The sequence below is a fragment of the Plecotus auritus genome (assembly GCF_963455305.1).
Source record: "Plecotus auritus genome assembly, chromosome: 6".
Lineage (NCBI taxonomy): Eukaryota > Metazoa > Chordata > Mammalia > Chiroptera > Vespertilionidae > Plecotus > Plecotus auritus.
This window is the reverse complement of record NC_137773.1, coordinates 176,422,001-176,440,462: the sequence shown is the minus strand read 5'-3', so window position 1 is coordinate 176,440,462 and position 18,462 is coordinate 176,422,001. Positions and strand designations below refer to the sequence as shown.

The 18,462-nt window shown below is 48.4% G+C and overlaps 1 protein-coding gene across 3 annotated transcripts in view; it reads right to left on the bottom strand.

Annotated features, from left to right (window-relative positions):
- Positions 1-665: 665 nt before the first annotated feature.
- Positions 666-18,462, bottom strand: part of DCAF1 (DDB1 and CUL4 associated factor 1) — a 55,000-nt gene continuing 37,203 nt past the window's right edge. The window contains exons 14-24 of one of the 3 annotated variants that reach the window (XM_080671821.1): positions 16,323-17,586; positions 15,612-15,810; positions 14,580-14,662; positions 13,445-13,529; positions 10,949-11,182; positions 10,022-10,115; positions 9,482-9,586; positions 9,236-9,309; positions 8,632-8,733; positions 4,997-5,249; positions 666-1,562 (exon numbers count right to left, since the gene is read on the bottom strand). In XM_080671821.1, the coding sequence (XP_080527947.1) occupies positions 1,504-1,562; positions 4,997-5,249; positions 8,632-8,733; positions 9,236-9,309; positions 9,482-9,586; positions 10,022-10,115; positions 10,949-11,182; positions 13,445-13,529; positions 14,580-14,662; positions 15,612-15,810; positions 16,323-17,586 (2,552 nt within the window). In that variant the 3' untranslated portion in view covers positions 666-1,503. Of the gene's footprint in view, positions 1,563-4,701; positions 5,250-8,631; positions 8,734-9,235; positions 9,310-9,481; positions 9,587-10,021; positions 10,116-10,948; positions 11,183-13,444; positions 13,530-14,579; positions 14,663-15,611; positions 15,811-16,322; positions 17,587-18,462 lie in introns of those variants that run through there. The other 2 variants (XR_013960784.1, XM_080671820.1) reach the window with 2 other exon arrangements.

Genomic DNA, 18,462 nt, shown 5'->3' with positions numbered 1-18,462 from the left:
TGTCTTGCTTGTTTACTTCACAACCAAATGTGTCCCCTCTTCTCTGAGCTACGTACCTACGTGATAGAAACCAGAAGCTGTTACTGGGCAAACTCACAGGAAGAAAGGCATCAGGGTCTCATTATGGTGGGGGGTGGGGGGGGGTGAAGTGAAGCACCTGGTACTGTCCTTGGCGGTAGCACCGTTCACCCCAGGGCTGGTTGCCAGAGCCTGTGAAGCAGCCGCCAGCCCAGCCTGGCCAGCCCCGCTGCCCCTCAGCGGCAGCGCTGCTCCTGCACTGCCACCTGCCTCCCAGGAGCAGCAGTGGCCCCCCAGCTATGGCCCACATGCTGCCACTCCTTAGCTCTGCTCCCACACGTCCCGGGACTCCTAGCTTTCCAGCCCCACGCCTGTGCTCCAGAGCGGCTTCCTGGTTGAGAGCCGGGGACAGACAGGTGTCCACGTGGGCAGGGCCCTGGCGCCTCCCGCAGCCCCGCGCCAGGTGCTCTTATGCAGACAGTCTCGGGGGGGCTGCAGGCCAGGCCGGGGCAGACCTGGGACTGAGCCACTTCTCTCCCCAGAGAGCTTTTGGGCAGAGGTGTCCTTACCACCGTGCGGACTGCCTCTCGGAAGGCGGCTCCTCTCCTGCTGGCTAGAGCTGCAAGGAAAGGGACAGACCCGCTTTGGTAAGGACAGGGCAAGGCCGTGGCAAAGACAGGCTCGTAGTTTATTTTGTGTTTTTTTTAAATAAATACACTTTACATTAAAGAAAAAGGCCTTTGATTTGTAATTTCCACATTGGGGAGAAAGGAAAGAGAAAAAAAGATTTTGAAAAACTGAAGGACAAAGAAAACTAGAGGGAGTGAACTCACATCCTAAGTTCCCTCAGCTCCACAAACCGGCATCCACACAGCCTTCCTCCCGCCCCGGCCCAGAGGAGAGCACGTCAGCCTGACAGCTTGTGAGGCGACCAAACGGGTTAAAAACCATATATTATATTTATAATAAAATAGTCTTCATCCTCATCAGTTTAAGAAACCACGATTTTCCTTTCACTTAAATACGTATGTAAAAATGCCTCCGCGTGGATCTTTAGGCGCCATTTTCTTCCGCAGAAAATGCAGTGGGACAAGGACCTGGTGCACACGAGTTCATACCCTCAATTATAAATGCTTGGCTTTTTTTTTTCTTTTTTAAGTTTTATAAAAAACTATTTCTTGTTCTTTAAGTAAAGAACATTATACAAAGAAAATATATTGTGAAATGACCCCAGAAACACGTTTTTCCCTTGAGGAAAGGTATGTCCATCCGAGGAGAAGGGACAGACGAGGGCCTGACCCCTGGTGTCTTGGTGGCTGTTAGCTTTGGACGGGTCCTCGGGGCCCAGGGGACTCTCTGGCCACAGTCCTCTGAGTGCAGGCCAGGCGGTTCCCTACGGACAGCCCTGGGAGGAGGGGGAAGGTGTTGTGGATTCATTTGACTTAGGTTCTCGCCTGCCAAGAGTCTTCCGCGTGGTGGTGCTCCTCACTCATTCAGAGATAAGATGATGTCATCTTCCAGGTCAGAGTTGTCAGAGCTGTCGGCTGCAAGGTAAGCAGAGGGAGAGGCAGGTCACTACTGGGCTTCTAGGAGCTTTCAGGAGGAAGCGCCTGAGCGGCATACATTTGTCTGGAACCAATGACCTTTCCAGAAAGAGGGAAAGGCACCAACCCACCCCTTGGAGCAGGCTCTGGAGAATTCACGTCTTGGCCAGTCACCCGGGACCTCCTGCTCTCTCACCTTTCAGAGGGCCTGAATGTGGTGTCCTCTGAGTCCTAGCAGCTTCCTGCCTTACAGACCCTTAAGGGACAGCCAAACCCCCTCAAGCTTCTACCCATGATGCTTTGAAAAGGGGCGGGGCTGAGGGGAGCAGAGGGAGCCCCACAGCCCTTGGGCCTTTGGAGTCCTTCAGGGCTGGGCACAGGCCTACCTGAGCCCAAGCAAGGAGATTTCCCTTTAACGCCTTAGTCCCTCTTCCCAAAAGAGCTCAAGGCAGAGATTGTCAACCTGGGATTCTGTCCCCTGCAGTTCCACAATGTAATCTGCAGGGGGCAGACTCCCTAAGGCGGGCAGCCTGCTGCAGCAGTGGCAGGGCCTGGAGGCAGGGCCGAGCTGGGATGCCCTGGAGCTGTGTCCGGCTGGCCACAGTCGGAGAGAAGCCTAGTAGCTAACTCCTCACGACTCTGGTTGGTTTGCTGAGTGAAGAAGGTAAGGGGGAGGCCTAAGGCCCATTTTGATGACTCACAGCTGTGAATGTTTTTTAACAAGGGCTCCCAGGAGTGGGCAGACCCTGCCCTGTAGCCGCCCAAATGCCCACGGGCCCTGAAGTTCCCACAGGAGAGGACGGCTACTGGGCCCAGAGACTGAATCGACTCAGAACAGCTGAGGAAGCGTGTCCCCAAACCTTCATTCCCTACAATCTCCTTTAGGAAGGAAGCGGAAGTGGATCAAGTAAAATCAAGAAAAGCATGGCCGTGACTCAAGGAAGTCCTGAGAAGAAGCCGAAGAGGTGGCCGGAAAAACCAGTGTTCCTGGGCCGAAAAGGCACAGCATGTATCATCACAGACCTAACAGCTCACACAGCTGATCACACGGCCTCCTCGGCCTCCTTGCTGCCAGGACTCGGGAGGAAGTGCAGCGGGGAAGGGTAGGCCCGCTTATCCCAAGTGCCCCCGCTATGAGCCACCATTGCCAGACCCGCTCCCGGAACCTGCCCTCCAGCCCGAACGCCTGCGCCTGGCCCAGGACTGAGCCCCGGAGAAGGATCACGGCACAGCCCTGAAGCACGTGAGTGTCAGGTGCAGGGTCTGAGAGAACCTTCAGGGCTTGGTGCTCAGGGGTCAGGACCCGCCCTCTGCCAACCTCAGCCTTTTAGCGCCTCTAAGAGCTCAGAGACCCTGGTCAGGCCCTCGCCTTCGGAAAGGCCCTGAGGCAAAGGCCGTGTAGATGGGAAACATGTTGGCACTATTTAGCCTATTGCTCTATAACATACAGGCCTTGGGGTGGGGGCGGGGGCGGGGAGGGGGCAGAACTGACTGGAACAGAGACCTTAGTTAAGGAGTTCGGGTTCTGGGGCCCAGGCCTCTGCAGGGTTGGGAGGGGCTCAAGGTGTGGTTCTCTAGGCTTGATGGCTTCTGTCAGACCCTGAAAGGCTCCACAGGCCCCAAACGACGAAGCTGCTGCTCTGAGGTCGGTGTGAGGCGAATGGCCAGCAAACCGAGGGCCCAGAGTGTTCTCTGCCGTGCGAGCAGCTGTGGGTGTACAACCGAGCAAGGGCGCCCGCGCTGCAGGTGCCACCTCACGGTCACCGCCTCGGCTCTCCAGCCCCAGCTAAAGCGGCCTCGAGTTGCCATCTGTTAGGGCATTTCTCCGTCACAGATCTTCCCACCAAGTTAAAGTGACGTCCTCACTGCTGACAGAGCTAAGGCTTTCCAGATTGTTGGGGGCTAGGAAAGAAAGGTTTCCTGCACTGAACAGGAAAAGCAGAGGAGGCAGTAAATCCACAGGCCAAAGCTCTGTGGCTTTATATTCCAATTAAGAAGGAGCATTAGTGAGGCTCATGGGGGGGCACCACACCCCTGCTCCTTAGCCTACCTTACTGCTTGTAGTTGGAGGGAAATGGAACTGGGGCCTACGTGTCACTATTCAGATGACAGAAAGGTTCGGTAAAACTTGCCCTGATAGTATCAGTACTGTCCCTTGCCCCTTAGTCCCTCTTACCTGGCTCTCTGACCATGGCTAGGGACAAAGCAAGCTTCCTTCACTGAATCACCTTAACCCCCAGCATGGAAAAATGGAAGCTGGTAAACAGCAGACGGCACTCCCTCCCAGCCCCACAGAGGATGGTGAGAAAGAAATCTTCCCTCAGCCAGTTGCCTTCAATCTTGAGGGCCAGAAGCATGTCTCAGATCTCTCTCTCCTGCTCCTGGTTATAAAAATCCAAACATCTGCTATAAAGACACTTGGCATCCGTTGGGCCCAGGCCAGCACAATACACTATCCACAGTGAAGTCCACGTTCTGGATCTGTGCCCTTCAAGGGCAGCTACACGAGGCTCCTGCCACTTGCAGTGTGGACATGGGAATGAGGAACTGAGTTTTTAGAACGATGCATCAGTGTCCATGGCCACGTGGCTAGTGGCTGTGCTGGGTGTAATGCCCTGGCTGTGGGAAGACTGGCCAGGTTAGCCACACGGAAGTGGCTGGCTGTTGCAGGGATTACGCCGTCAGGCAAGCAGTGACACCTCAGAGACGCTGCCTGCCGTGTCCTCTGGAAACACTCGTGAGCTGCGGGGCTGGCAGACCCTGAGAACAGTCAGCTGGTTCAAGACTCCTTAGTATACAGTCAGGGACAGTCTGACTTCAGAAGCCTTCCTGATGGGAAATTGCTGGCAATAGGGAGTTTTTCTAACTTGGAATAGGCCGGGGGGGGGGGGGGGGGGCGGGGCGGGGAGATTAAAAAAAAAAAAAAACACAAAGAAACCTGTGCCCCCTGGTCTTTAGGGCAAAAGCAGACAGAAAAGCCCACAAGAGGCTTGAGGAAGGAGCGAGCGGTCCAGCAGGCGCCAGCTGGGCCCTGGGAAGAACTGTATTCAGGCCTTCTGTTCTGGGCTCACCCCTAGACAGCCAGGACCATGACCCCGCGTGTCTGGCTGCTTTCACACAACAGAAGAGTTGAGAAGCTGCAGCAGAGACCATGTGGCCCACAAAGTAAAACATTTACTGTCCCGCCTTTACAGAAATCATTTGCCAGCCTCCGTTTTAAAGATGAGAGAGAACAGCTGTTTGGTTACATAGTCTGATGGGAGAGCAGAGGGTCAGAGATGGGAAAACTGCTTTTCCTCAGGGGCCAGAGGGTGGAATGGACAGGTAAGGAGCACAGAACTCCTGGTGTGGCTTCCACACTGGGCGGGGCCGGCACAGGGAAGGCATCTTCCCCTGGAGGCCCAGGCTCAGCCCCACGGTCGTCCTGGACTTACTGTCCCCCAGGATCAGTTCCACTTCCTCGTCTGCATCAGAGTCTTCATCCTCCCCGTCCTCTCCCTCCTCCAGAAGGTTGGCCAGCTCCTCGTCAGAGGGAGAGAAGTCATTGTCCCCGTCCTCCCCTGCGTTCTCATTGTTGTCATCCTCCTCCAACTCCGCCTCCAGCAGTTGGTCAGTGTCAAGGTCATCGAGATCATCGGTGTCATCGTCATCTTCATCGTCATCCTCCTCCTCCTGCTCCTCCTCCTCCTGGTAAGAGAGCATTAGGTCCGTGAGGAGGAAACAGGCCTGGCCGGGGAGCTTGCCCCACTTCCCTAAGGACGGGGGAACTGCCAGTACAGAGAGCCGTCACCGCGGTTAGCACAGGCTTCAGGGCCAGCAGACTCATCAGTGAGTGAGGCAGTGACCGGCATGTACATGGCCCCCAAGACACCAGACGAGGATGACTACTTACTCCATGAAGGCATTACCGGTCATGCAGCCCTATCCAAAGAAACAGAAAACTCGCTTTACGGAGGCCTCTGCCACTGGTAGTGTAGCCTCCTGGCTAATAACCCCAAAGGGGCTGGCTCTTCTCGGTCCTGCACCAACCAAACCAAGTGACATCAGGAGGCACTGGAACAAAAGCTTCCACCCAACAGAACGGAGAACACAGCTGCTGGGCCATCAGCTCCTCAGCCCTTCACGTTCTTGCAAGGACGTGAACGGACCTGTCACAGTGCCACCCTAAGCAGCCAGGGTCTGAACCAAACGAAGCAGACGTTCACCATCCAGAACACTCACAGGTAACCCGTGTTCTGTGCTAGAGAAACTGTCCACACTTGCATTCCGCCACAGATTCCACTTTGCACTAGTATCCAATTGTTTCCCTTCAAGCAAAAGAGGACACAGCGCCTCTTAGCTTTGACCAAGACGACAGGTGTTTCCAAGTAAATGTTACTAACAGTCACTTATCCTCCTGCTCAAATATCAACAGTCAGCTTGGCCAGTAGGAAAAAGATTCTACTTCCTGCAATAATAAATAAAATATAAAATCCACTTACTCCAGCCAGCTCCCTCCTCCTGCCATGTCCAGTCTACAGCTCTCTGCGACCTTATCCCTTCCAGGAGCTCCATGCGCTGTCAATCTTCCAGAATTACAGCAATGACTGCTGACTGACTGACCGTCTATCTGATACCAACTTCGTAGAATCCCAATTTCTTGTTAATTGAGGTGACTTAATTAAGTCGGTGGTTCTGCTCAGGTGTAAGCATCAGAATCGCCTGACAAAACCACATTCAGGACCCACAGAGCCAGTCTTCACAAATGAAGCTCACACGGGTGGCGTTTAGAAAGGTTCCCCAGGAATTGTGAAATGCCCCCAATGAAGAGCCAGGAAGCACAAGATTACCTCTGAGTTAAATAGCTTTTAGCCTATATTCCCTTAAAAAATTTAACCAATCCCTTAGAAAAATAAACGTCTGGTCATGCTTCAAGATGGGAATCTAAAAAAGAATAACTTTTCTAAAAATGTAATTCAAACCCAAGCCTACGGTCTTGATATTTCAACATGTCATATTTTGTAAAACTTAAACTCCTGCTTTTCTTCCTTTTGACATTTGTCCTGGTGTTAACTGTCCTTAAAAGCTACAAGTTCATTTCAGAGTTGTAAACACTTGTGTTTTTCTCTTCTCACTGAAAAACCTAACTCGTGTACATTTTAAACCATTTTAAACTTCTTTCTTTTTTTAAAAAAGGCAGCCTTTCAGGTGTCCCTGACCAGGCTTACAGCAGGAGCGTGACCCACGAACACGCCCCCACCACCCCGCTCCTGGCCGCAGGAGCACACGGGAAGCACAGCAGGCAGTGGTCCCGGGTTCCAAAATGGATGGAGAAAAAGAGTATTAGCCCCTGGTTTTTTAATATAAGTGTAAGGTTAACTATAATTGGTTGAAAAGTATTGGCTTTTCAAAATCTAGGAACTATGATCAATTACTAATCTTTGATTTTGTAATTTTCCTAAAAGCCAACATCAAAGTTGGATTTAATTGATTTTTAAAACCACAAATACCAAAATTCCAGTGTATAATAGGAGCTTTGATAAGTGGCTGGCTTATCTCCGCTCTTATCAAATGCCTGAAGGCCAGCAGCCTAGCAACCTTAAGAACCAAAGATTATAGCTGTCCCATGTACACAGGCCTGCGTGCCAGGCCCTGACCAGGTGGCAGCTGGCCGTCGGGCTCTGAGTTTATTGTGCTGAGGTGGAAGGCAAATTCCGAGGTGCTGCTCCAGGTGCCTGCATCCCTACGCACTGAGTCACACCTGGGACACCGGAGAAGACCTGCGCGCAGAGAGCCAGATGAGGACAACACTTTAAATAGCAAATGACACGTGAACAGGAAGACTCCGGTTTTAAAATGAGGTGAAGCACACACAGGACGGGAGGAGTGAGGAGAAATGTGCTGGAGACAGAAATGCAGCAAAACACAACTGCGTGATTCTAGGAGGGCAGGGAGTCAGCAGAATTACAAAAACTTGCTTAAATAGAATTGGTCTAATCCAGTGGTCGGCAAACTCAGTCAACAGAGCGGCAAACCGCAGCTCGAGAGCCACATGTGGCTCGCGAGCCGCAGTTTGCCGACCACTGCCCTATCCCACTAAAACATCTCTAAATCAAAACACCAAGGACTTAAGGGTGACATCAGTTTTCAAATGGATGTCCCTCATAGGAAATGGCGGCAGTGGGTAGGAAATGTGCCCAGATCCTGCGAGACGGAGACGCAATGCTAACTCAACCCCACTGCACGCCACACCCACACCCAGGCTCCACGCTGGAACGCTTGCGGGCTTCTCCATAGACTGGGCCTAAGGCCACTCACTAGGGCCCTCTGGAGCCTGCTGCTCTTGACCCTCGCTGTCCATGCCAGGACGCTTCCTCTTCTCCTGCCTCAGCCACCAGGGAGCAGCCTTGACCGGAGCAGGGGCAGGCTGGAGGAGAGCACTGGCAAACAGGAGGCAAGCTTCCTCTTGTCCTGCGGTGGCCCCTCCCCCACCCAGAGCACCTCGGCCCTTAAAGAGGAGACAGGCACCAAACGAAGCAACGCCACAGCGGAAGGAAAAAAAACAAAGGAACCCAACTCTGCAACAAGAAAGTGAAGCCCTGGTCATTTGTGTTAAACGGGGAAGATCTGCGAGGCTCTTTGGAACGGATACGGGCACTCTGTGCAGGCAAGCACCTGGCACATGACCATAAGCCAATCCCCTCAGAAAGGAAAAGCTAACACTCCCTGGGACATGCTATCCACTCACATTTCATACATGTTTAATTTCCAAAAGCATCAAAGTCGTCTCTTTCCCTATAAGCTCTATCTGCTCTGTTACTCTGAAAGGAGACTGTGCCATGGAACTGACATCGTGAGTCAGCCAGGACACTGGTCCTAACAGAGTGGAACGCACAGGACCATCACGTACTGGTTAAGGTTCTGCAATAAAACCTACTTCCTTCTGAGTTTCAGGGATCAAGGGCACATGCCGGGCTTTCAGAATATGCCAACAGGTAGCAAAGGCTGTTCTTTAAAAACCCCTGTAGCGAAAAGCAGAAGAGCATGGCCTCTCTAAACATTAGGAGAAAGAAACTTCAAAGACACTGACCTGGTCCTCTTCTTCGTCCTCGTCCTCTGCCAGGCGCTGCCTGCCCACTTCATACAGCCTGCACACTGTGTCCATATTGAGAGCATCCATGCTGCTTTGGTTCTGAAACACAGCACCCAGTTCACAGTGAGTTTTCAGAAGGCCTACCACACCCCACACCTCGGCTCTGATTGGCACCTGTGCACCCTGACCCTGCAGCTATCCAAGGCCCAACACCCCAAATTCTTGAAATTCTGAAAATGTGATACCTGGGACACAAAGAAGGAAGGAAAAATAGGAAGAGAAGGCTGGACTAGTGAGGGATCTAAACACAAGAGAGACTACCATCCTTGGAACACACCTGTCTTGCTCTGGTGAGAGGGGCAGACACCTCTAAAAAAAGGGTGACATGTGAGTCCAAGACAGGACTCTGCACGCTGTTTTATATTAGCATTTCTTATTCCTCTTACACTGCAGGTCTCCCATCCCCAGCAAATGAGGTTATCAATAACCTCCCATCAGGAATGCAGCCACTTTATAACATATCTCACATCGATCAAAATTCCTGTGGTGCGGTGACCCTAAACATCCCAACCAAAGAGCAGGCTTCGGAAGCACCCTTTACCTCGATGACAGCCAGGTAGCAGTCCTTGGTGTCTGTGCACAGGTCAAAGATGTTCCGCTTCACGTCGATGGTTGCTGGAAAACAATGACAAGGCTCGGGACTGGACTGTTGCTGTGACCTGAAAATCAGCTTTTCCTCTCAAGGAATTCAAGGCAATTGATCACATATATTTCCATAACTCCTCTGCTTTTCAATGAAAATTACATCATCAAAATAAAACGATCAAGGTCTGCCCTTCACACGTACCTATAGGTTTGTAGTCAGTTGCATTAAATGTTCGGAAGGATGATCCAAAAGGGCTTTTCATCCTCTCTTCCATTAAGTCATCTTCATCATCTGCCTGCAACATAGCTGGTGGGAAAGAAAGGGGGAAAGAGCAGGGGAGGGCAACACTATTAGAACCAAAGCATCCCCTACTCACAGGTGTCAATCCCAACCAACAGCAAACAATATCCTTCACCTCTCGTCTAGCTCCCAACAAGTGGCAGCAGGGAGAAGGTGAACATCACAAGACAACAAATGCAAAGCTTTTCCTTTAAGTTCATGGTGATACACAGATGAGATCGCTTTCTGCATCTTCAAAGCCAGTGGCCTCTAACCCTAAATCAACATATTTTTCATCTTCTCCTTTGTCATCACTTGTATGTCATTTTATCTTTTATACAAGAACTTTCCAATGCTTTCCAATTCACATTTGAGAGCACTTTCCAAAAAGGAAGTTTCAAACTAAGTGAGGGGGGAGAGAAGGGAGAAAGAAAATAACGAAGAAAGTAAAAAGTTTATTACCTCCATACATCACTGTCCCTGTGTGGTTGAACACCACTCGGCACTGATCCAGAGCAGGAACTGTATGTAAAAGATGGAAAGTGCGAAGGTCCCACTAGGAGGGGAGGGGTCAAGGAAAACTTTTATTGTTTATTTTTTTAAGAAAAACTTTTTTATACAAAACTTCTTACCTAACAACCTGGTGGGAATTCTGAAATATTGCTTCCCCCGCCCCCCTCAATGGTGTTAATGTTTTAAAAGTCAATGAGATCAGGGTAAAATAAAAGCATGTTATAGAATAATGTCCCTGCCGAAACCGGTTTGGCTCAGTGGATAGAGCATCGGCCTGCGGACTGAAGGGTCCCGGGTTCGATTCCGGTCAAGGGCATGTACCTTGGTTGCGGGCACATCCCCAGTGGGAGGTGTGCAGGAGGCAGCTGATCGATGTTTCTCTCTCATCGATGTTTCTAGCTCTCTATCCCTCTCCCTTCCTCTCTGTAAAATATCAATAAAATATATTTAAAAAAAAATAATAATAATGTCCCTAAGAATCTCCTTCAGTATCCTCACATACATGAAAGCTACATGAGTTGCCTTCATCTCAATAGAACTTCATTTTACTCTTACGCCTAGCAATTGACTTCTATAGAGCAAAAGTAAATCCTTCTGAAGATAGATAAAGGTCACTTCAATACTTGGGAAAACAAAAAGCAAGAATCTGGTCAATTTTCACAACACAAATGTGCTAGGGAGAGTCCTGGGTAATTACCAACAGACGTGAGTGCCCTGGAGACGCACTAGCACTTCAAACCAAAGCAGGGGCACCCGAGTGTTACCTGTGTGGGGCCTGAGTAGATACTTTCAACAGGTACTGACAAAAAAGTAAATTCTTTCTCCATCACAAAGAGATAAGTGCAGAGTAAGACACGGGTGCCGTATAAAGGATACAATCTCAGTGTTAATGATGACCTCCAGCCCATTCGGATGGAAAACACCACTGATGTTCATGTTGAACTTGTCGAACTTGTGGATGGCCTGCGCAGAGCGGACATCCCAGAGGACGCCATCATTTAAGACCAGATCATCTGTAGGATTAAAGGTGGCACAGTTCCTCTTGTAGTTGTTGGCAAGATCTGGGTTAAACAGAGTCAACAGCTTGTTGCCAGTCTGAATATCATAAATCTTTAGAGAAGAAGGGATGGGAAGAGAAAAATCAGACCAATCCATTCGTTGACCAATTCAAAGAGAAGTTGTATAAAATAGCTCTCCCAAGCTTTCTAAAACCCACCAAAGTCACAAAAGCCCTGACATTACAAAGTAACGGGAACAGGAAGACCACAACCATCACAGCCAAGTTTAAGTGCTCTGGTTCCCATTCAAGGTTTGGAGAGTCCTCACAGGGAGGACAATGAGAAGTGTGACTGCAACAGGGAAAAGAAACCCTCTTCTTCCCCCCGCTTCCAAGAAACAAAGTGTTTCTAAGATTGAAACTGAGAGATTCTCCATATGGATTAACCAGCAATTAATTATCCATAGAATATCTTAAGGGTAACTTTCGGGAAAAGGCATTAATGAAGTACCCTTTTCTCCTTAAAATCTCCCAATGTACATACTTGAGCCCTAAATACTGAAAGTTCCAAGTCTACAATGTGCAGCCCACGTAGAGACCAGATCTTTCCCATCAGCTTACAGACATGCTATAAAATTTTCAATCTTTTTTTAAAAAAGATCCTCCTTTAATGTAGAAACAAATAAGGAGACACCACAAGGAAACAAACAAATCCAGATCATGGGACAAGACAACTAGCCTGGTCTCTTCAAAAGTCAATGTCATGAAAACTGGAGAAATGATTCTTGGCTTTAAAACATTAGTGAGACATAACAACCAAATGCAATATGTGAATCTTGGCTGGATCCTGGTTCAAAAAAAACAAAAAAAAACATTTGAAACCGAACATATCAGGAACAATCGGGAAAAGTGAGTATGGAATGGATACTGGATGGCATTTGGGAATTGCTATGAATTTTCTTAACCTTGATAACAGAGTGTGAGACTGTGTAAGAACGTCCTTACTGTTAGGGTATACTAGTATATGTAAGACAGGAATAAAACGTCATGATGTTTGCAACTTACTTTCAAATGATTCAGAAAAACAACACATTTACACAGAAATATGGCTAATTATTAAACTGATGAATCTAGGTGATAGGTATATGTACTATTCTTTCAACTCTTCCACATGTTTAACACAAAAGTTTGGGAGAAACACTTCACCACCCCATATCCCTCACCTCAAGCTACTACCCACTTCTCTGCTTTGTTTTGAGCAAAACATTTCCAAAGACCTGTCTATACGCAGTGCCATCCGCTTCTCTCCTCCTCTTCTCTCATGAACCCACCTGATCAGGTTTCTATCCCATGGAAACTTGCATGGAACTAGCTCCTGACCTAGTTAACAATGACCTCCATGTTGTTACATCAGAGGTCACCTCTCAGTTCCCATCGTATGGAACTCGCCAGCAGTTTCTGACCCAATCCATCCACCCTTTCCTAAAAGTCTTCCCTGGTCTTCTAGGGCGCACCTTTCCCTGGGGTCTCCTGCGGCCTCATGGGGATCTGCATGGCACCCACACCCCCTCCAAGACACCACGTATGCACACCAGCATGGCACCCACACCCCCTCCAAGACACCACGTATGCACACCAGCATGGCACCCACACCCCCTCCAAGACACCACGTATGCACACCAGCTGTCCAAGAGTAAACACAAGCACTCCGCACACTAATAAGCACTCGCTACCGTTGACCCTGCTTCCTGTTCCTCAGCAGCACCTACCTGATACACCACTTATTTGCTTCTTTATTTGTTGTCTCCCCAGTGAGGCCCATAAAGGCAGGGACTTTATTTCATCTAAAACTTAGTATTTTAACCAGTTAACTACCATGCACCCAAAACGGAAACCATCCCCACACGCCACGATATTTTGAATTTAATTTAAAAAATCAATTTGCAATGAATATTATAAATATATTACAATTCGGGTGTTCTTGAGTATTTTCAGCTGAAAATTCTCACGGAAAGTGATTTTAAAGTTGGTCAGGACTTCCACTTAGGAAGAACAATTTTTTTATGGACACGTGTGGCATGTGGCGAAGGTCTCCAGCTTGCGTCTACAGACGCTTACGGCGTACAATGGGTTAACGTATCTGCTGTACTAATGACATCTTCTCAACCTGCCAGATTAAGTTCCTGTTCATTCCTTTTACATTTCACCTGGACAGCTCAGAACTGACTACTTCCTTACACCTCCAGACCCTGACCAGAAAGACTACCGCTGAGTAATTTCCAGTTGCCCCAGGACCTAAGTCCTCACACTCAGTCCAGAACACTCAGTATAAACAAAGGCCTAACGAGGGTGAAAGCAGAGGGCTCAGTACTTACGTGGGCAATGTCTCCTTTTGTGCCGATGACGCGGTCCTGAGAGTGCTTACTGAACTCCACGTAGTGATCTTCTGTGAAGGAGTGCCTGCGGACAAACAGGAGGACGAGGCGGTAGCCTCAGGACATAATCCCTCACTGACTGAAAATAAAGGTGACCCTCAGGCTCAGGCCCAACCACACTCACCTGGAGATTCTCACTCCCAGAGAGGAAAACATCAGACACAACGTTAAAAAGAAAATTCCCTTCATCCAAGCAGATGCAAAATAATCAACGGGAATTACATGATTAAAGAAATTGCTAATAGCCTTAGCCGGTTTAGCACAGTGGATAGAGCATCGGCCCGCAGACTGAAGGGTCCCGGGTTCGATTCAGGTCAAGGGCATGTACCTTGGTTGCAGGTTCCCCATCCCTGGACGGGGTGCAGGAGGTAACCAATCGATGTGTCTCTCTCACATCAATGTTTCTCTGTCTCTCCCTCTCCCTTCCACTCTTTCTTTTTTTTATTTTATTTTTTTTTAATATATTTTATTAATTTTTTACAGAGAGGAAGAGAGAGGAGAGGGATAGAGAGCTAGAAACATCGATGAGAGAGAAACATCGATCAGCTGCCTCCTGCACACCCCCTACTGGGGATGTGCCCGCAACCAAGGTACGTGCCCTTGACCGGAATCGAACCCGGGACCTTTCAGTCCCCAGGCCGACGCTCTATCCACTGAGCCAAACCGGTTTCGGCCCTTCCACTCTTTCTAAAAATCAATGGAGAAATATCCTCGGGTGAAGATTAACAACAACAACAACAAAAAGACTAATAAGGCACATGTGCCTTTGAACTGTGTCCCAGCAAAGAATGCAGCTGTCACATGTAAATGGGAGAAAATAAATGATCTGCCACTTTGGATCAGTGAAGGGTCTGTTGTGTGATGGGAATGTATATTCCTAGTCAGCATATCTAGGAATTAAGAAAGATAAAATCTTATCTTATTAAACGTAAGCCACAGATGAGGAAGAGAGAAACTAGCAATAACTCACAGCATTTCTCTTTTCCCAAAGGCTCTGACTCTAAGAAAAGGATGAAGGGGGTACAAACAGGTAAACTATAAACACAGGGACTAGGTTGTACAAGTAGATACATACTTCATATCAAACACTGATTTCATTCCCCAAAGTGCGGACAGAGGCTGGCTCCAAGTAGCAGATGTCAGCAGCAAGGACCCGTCCTGAAAGAAGGAGGCCCAACTTGAGTTTCACTCTCTGCCATTAGCATTTTAAAATGCAGTTTTAAAAATATAGTTGAATTATAAAGAAAAAGTCCCAGGAACCAAGAAGTGGTCAGAAAGTGTGAGGATGTAAGGACATGCACCCTAAAAGTTACCTGCATTTAAGATAACACAAAGTCCTCCTGAGCTAATAATATAAAATACAACAGCTCTAAAGTAAGAGGGGGTAAACTTGGAAAGAGACCAAATGGTTCCTCGTTTATTAATATTTGGCCATATTCCTCATCCTTCAAATATCAGTGAACTAAAAACATCTGCTACACTTTCTAGCTAGGACTCTTAAAGGTTTTTCAAAGAGAAAACTCAATAAAGGGTAAGCCTCCCTTACTCTAAAATCAGGAAGATTATCCTTGTCATCTTAACAGTCCTGACTTTTAGGAATAGCAAAGGTGTCAATAATTCCATCCACAAAATAGTTCTAATAAACTATGACCCACTGGAATCATATAATGCTTATTTTCCTAAAATTCACAGTAATTTGAGATTTCTGACATAAAAAGTTTTATGTTCATAGTTGGTAATCTCAGTTTCCAACTGAGGCAAATTAAAATATGTAGATATATACAAACACATATATTTATATCTATCAATCAATCGTAGACAGATACATGGAAAATAGATATTCTCCAGGTCTTAGAACAGGGGTTGGCAAACTTTTACTTAAAAGGCCGGGTAAATACTTTACGCTCTGTGGGCCACATGGCTGCAGCTATTCCACTTTGCCTTTGTAGCACAGCAGCAGCCACAAACAATACATAAACACGTGAGCATGGCTATGTTCCAATAAAACTTTATGTACACATACAGGCAGCCAGCCAGCCAATGGGGCCAAAGCTCACCAACCCATCTTAGAAGAATGACAGAGAACAACCTAGGATGGGACCCTTACCCTGGAAGGTTCAAGGTGTGTGATGGCCGAGTTGTGACAGTTATAGCTGGCCTCCTCCTGTCCACTAAACACATTGTAGAGCTTCAGCTGCCCAGTGCAGGTGCCAAGCATCAGGAACCGCTCCCGGGCTGAGAATGCACAGCACGTGAAGCCACTCTCATCCTCATTGGCTTCCCGGAACACTGAGATAGGACGGAACCTACACCAAGGAAAGAGAATCAGAGACAAAGAATGTGCAGGGACTCAGAAAAAGAAAGCTCTGCTACAAGGAAGAAAGAAAAAAAAAACAGCTTTTATGTTTCAAATATATCACAACACGTCACATGACCTTTAGTAGTTCATTTTCATTTCAAATGAGAGAAAAGGACCTCCATCCACAAGTTTAAACAATAAAGTTCCCATGTTTAAAGCCTGCAACCCCATGACCTTTACCTAAGATGTGTAAAGAACCAAAAGAGGCCACTTGGACCAGCACAGAAACAAGCTGGGGATCCTAGACACAGCGGGTCCCATAGGCTCTAGAAAACATACTAGTTGTAGTAAGAACACATAGTATTCAATCAAGATGTTGAACAATCACACAAGGACCCCATGGTTAACAAAAGGGAGTACAGTCACATTGCTCCTTTATTCACACAAAGTGACCATCTCTGGTATTTCAGGCCAGTGAAGGGTTTTCTGGACTAGTCACTGCTGACAGGGCCTCCTTACCTGCTAAAGATAAGGTGCCTATCGAAGCACCCGCCATCCACCCCGCCGTACTTGGGAAACGACGCTCTGCGGTTCAGCCTGGAGGTAAAGTTTATGGGCGCCTGCCGCCTCTGTTTTGGCTCAGGACACTGGTGAGGAGTAAAGAGGGAGAAAGGTGGGCAGGTGGCAACTGGGTTCTTGCAGCGCGCGTGCTGCTCCCTCAGATACTCTGTGATGATACTGTCCAGCGTCGGTGGGGAAGGAAGATGCCTGTCCAACTGCTTTTTTATGGCTGGGCTTTGGCTGTAGGCGCCATGGTCCGACTTTTGCCGCAACACTCTGATTTTCCTGCCATTGCAGGGCGATGGTCTCTCTCTGATAAAACTGATCCTACCAATCACAGGGGAGTTGCCCGCGTAAGACGGGCCGGGCAGAGCTAGTGAGCCCTGGGGGGGCCGTGGCTGAGGATGGGCAGTGGGGGCAGGAGGGGCAGTGGCACCCACAGCCACATGGCTGCCCAGTCGAGTTGCAATGCCGTTGGCGATGCGAGGGGTTCGGGGGAGAGAGACAGGAGAAGCAGCAGCAGCGACTGGGGTAAAGGCAGAAGAGTGGGAGGCAGCAGTCATGGGCAGGTCAGCCTCTTTTGTCAGCACAGTGGCTGTCTCCCCAAGTCCTTTAGAAATGAGATGGTTTCGTATCAACAGAAGCAGCTCTTTCTCAGGGAAGGAGATCCTTGACTGGGCAACAACATCTGCCTTCTGCAGTCGTGCCAGGGACACATCGGTGCCAATGAGAAGGGGCTTCCCTGACACCCGCTCGATGAGCTCGGCGGCATACTTGCAGAACTTGACGTGGTCGCTGCGCTTGTCCTGCAGCACGGGTTCCTTCATCAGCTGCTGGATCTGGCAGCTGCTGAAAAGGGGCAGCTTGCTGATGATCTGCCGGACAGTGCTACTTCGAGACAGGCCCACCAGGGCCTTGCAGGCCAGGGCCCGGATCTGGTCGGCATCTGTGATGGGCATCTTGATGGACAGTAAGGACAAAAGCACCTTGATGCCATTGTTGGACTGGACCACATTCCACATCTTGGCCAGGGTGTGCTCGCTACTTTTGGGAGTCTGAGGCAGCTTCCTCCGAGGAGTTCCAGAGATAAATTTCCCAATACTGGAAATTCGGTTATCCGGGCCACACACACAGTTGATGATAATTTGAAGTGCTGACTTCTGAATCTCAGCATCATGGATAAAGAACTCACCCTCAGCCACTCCCAAAATAATGCTGATACCTAATAGGAAAGGGCGGGGGGGAACAGTACATTTTATATTCTCTCTCTCAAAACTCATGGCCAACTTCAATGGTTGTTTCAGAGTCAAAATTTAAAGTTCTATTCATTTTATTCCACTTAAAACTGCCACACTTTTTTAAAAAATGTACAAGGAACTGTTTGTGTAAAATGCAATCAGCTGTACTATCATGTACCTTTATAGTGCAATACCTCACGTACAATGGTTAAATGGGGGAATGATGTCAATACTACATGAGGGTCACTAGGTTAATATGCAATTTTTCCTAGGTAAGAAGATAGAAAATAGTGGGACTAAATTAAACCTTCAACAGGGAAGAAAAACCCTCAGCCTGGCTGCTCCAGGGGCAGCGGAACCTTTCTGCTGTATGTGAGGAAGTCAAAAACAAGTGGCTGTGCCCTGCGCTCTTCCCAGAGAGGTGCACCCCAGGACCCACAGCCTGTTACGCTACTTCCATGCTCACTTTAGCAGCAACCCTCATCAGCCCTGCTCTTAATAGAGCGTAGCATTTTCAAACAGTGTATATTCCTTTTGTTGTGTATGACAGCTTCTATCCATTCTGAGCTGCTTGCCAATTACTAATTTTATTAGGGATTAAATTACAAAGCAGCTTAAGTTTTTTGCTATCTGCCCCAACCATGTCTCCTATACCCCTCGTTTTCAGCACGTGGCTCCGCAGAGTACAAGGTTTACACTATTACAGCAGAAATGCCTGTACCACTCGGAACACGAGTTCACTAACATGACTCCATTATATGAAGCTGTACTGCATGACTTAGATGGGACAGACTAGGTACCCGCCCCTACTACCTTCTTTTCTTACTACTTAGGTCAGTTAGGTAACCACAACAGAACAG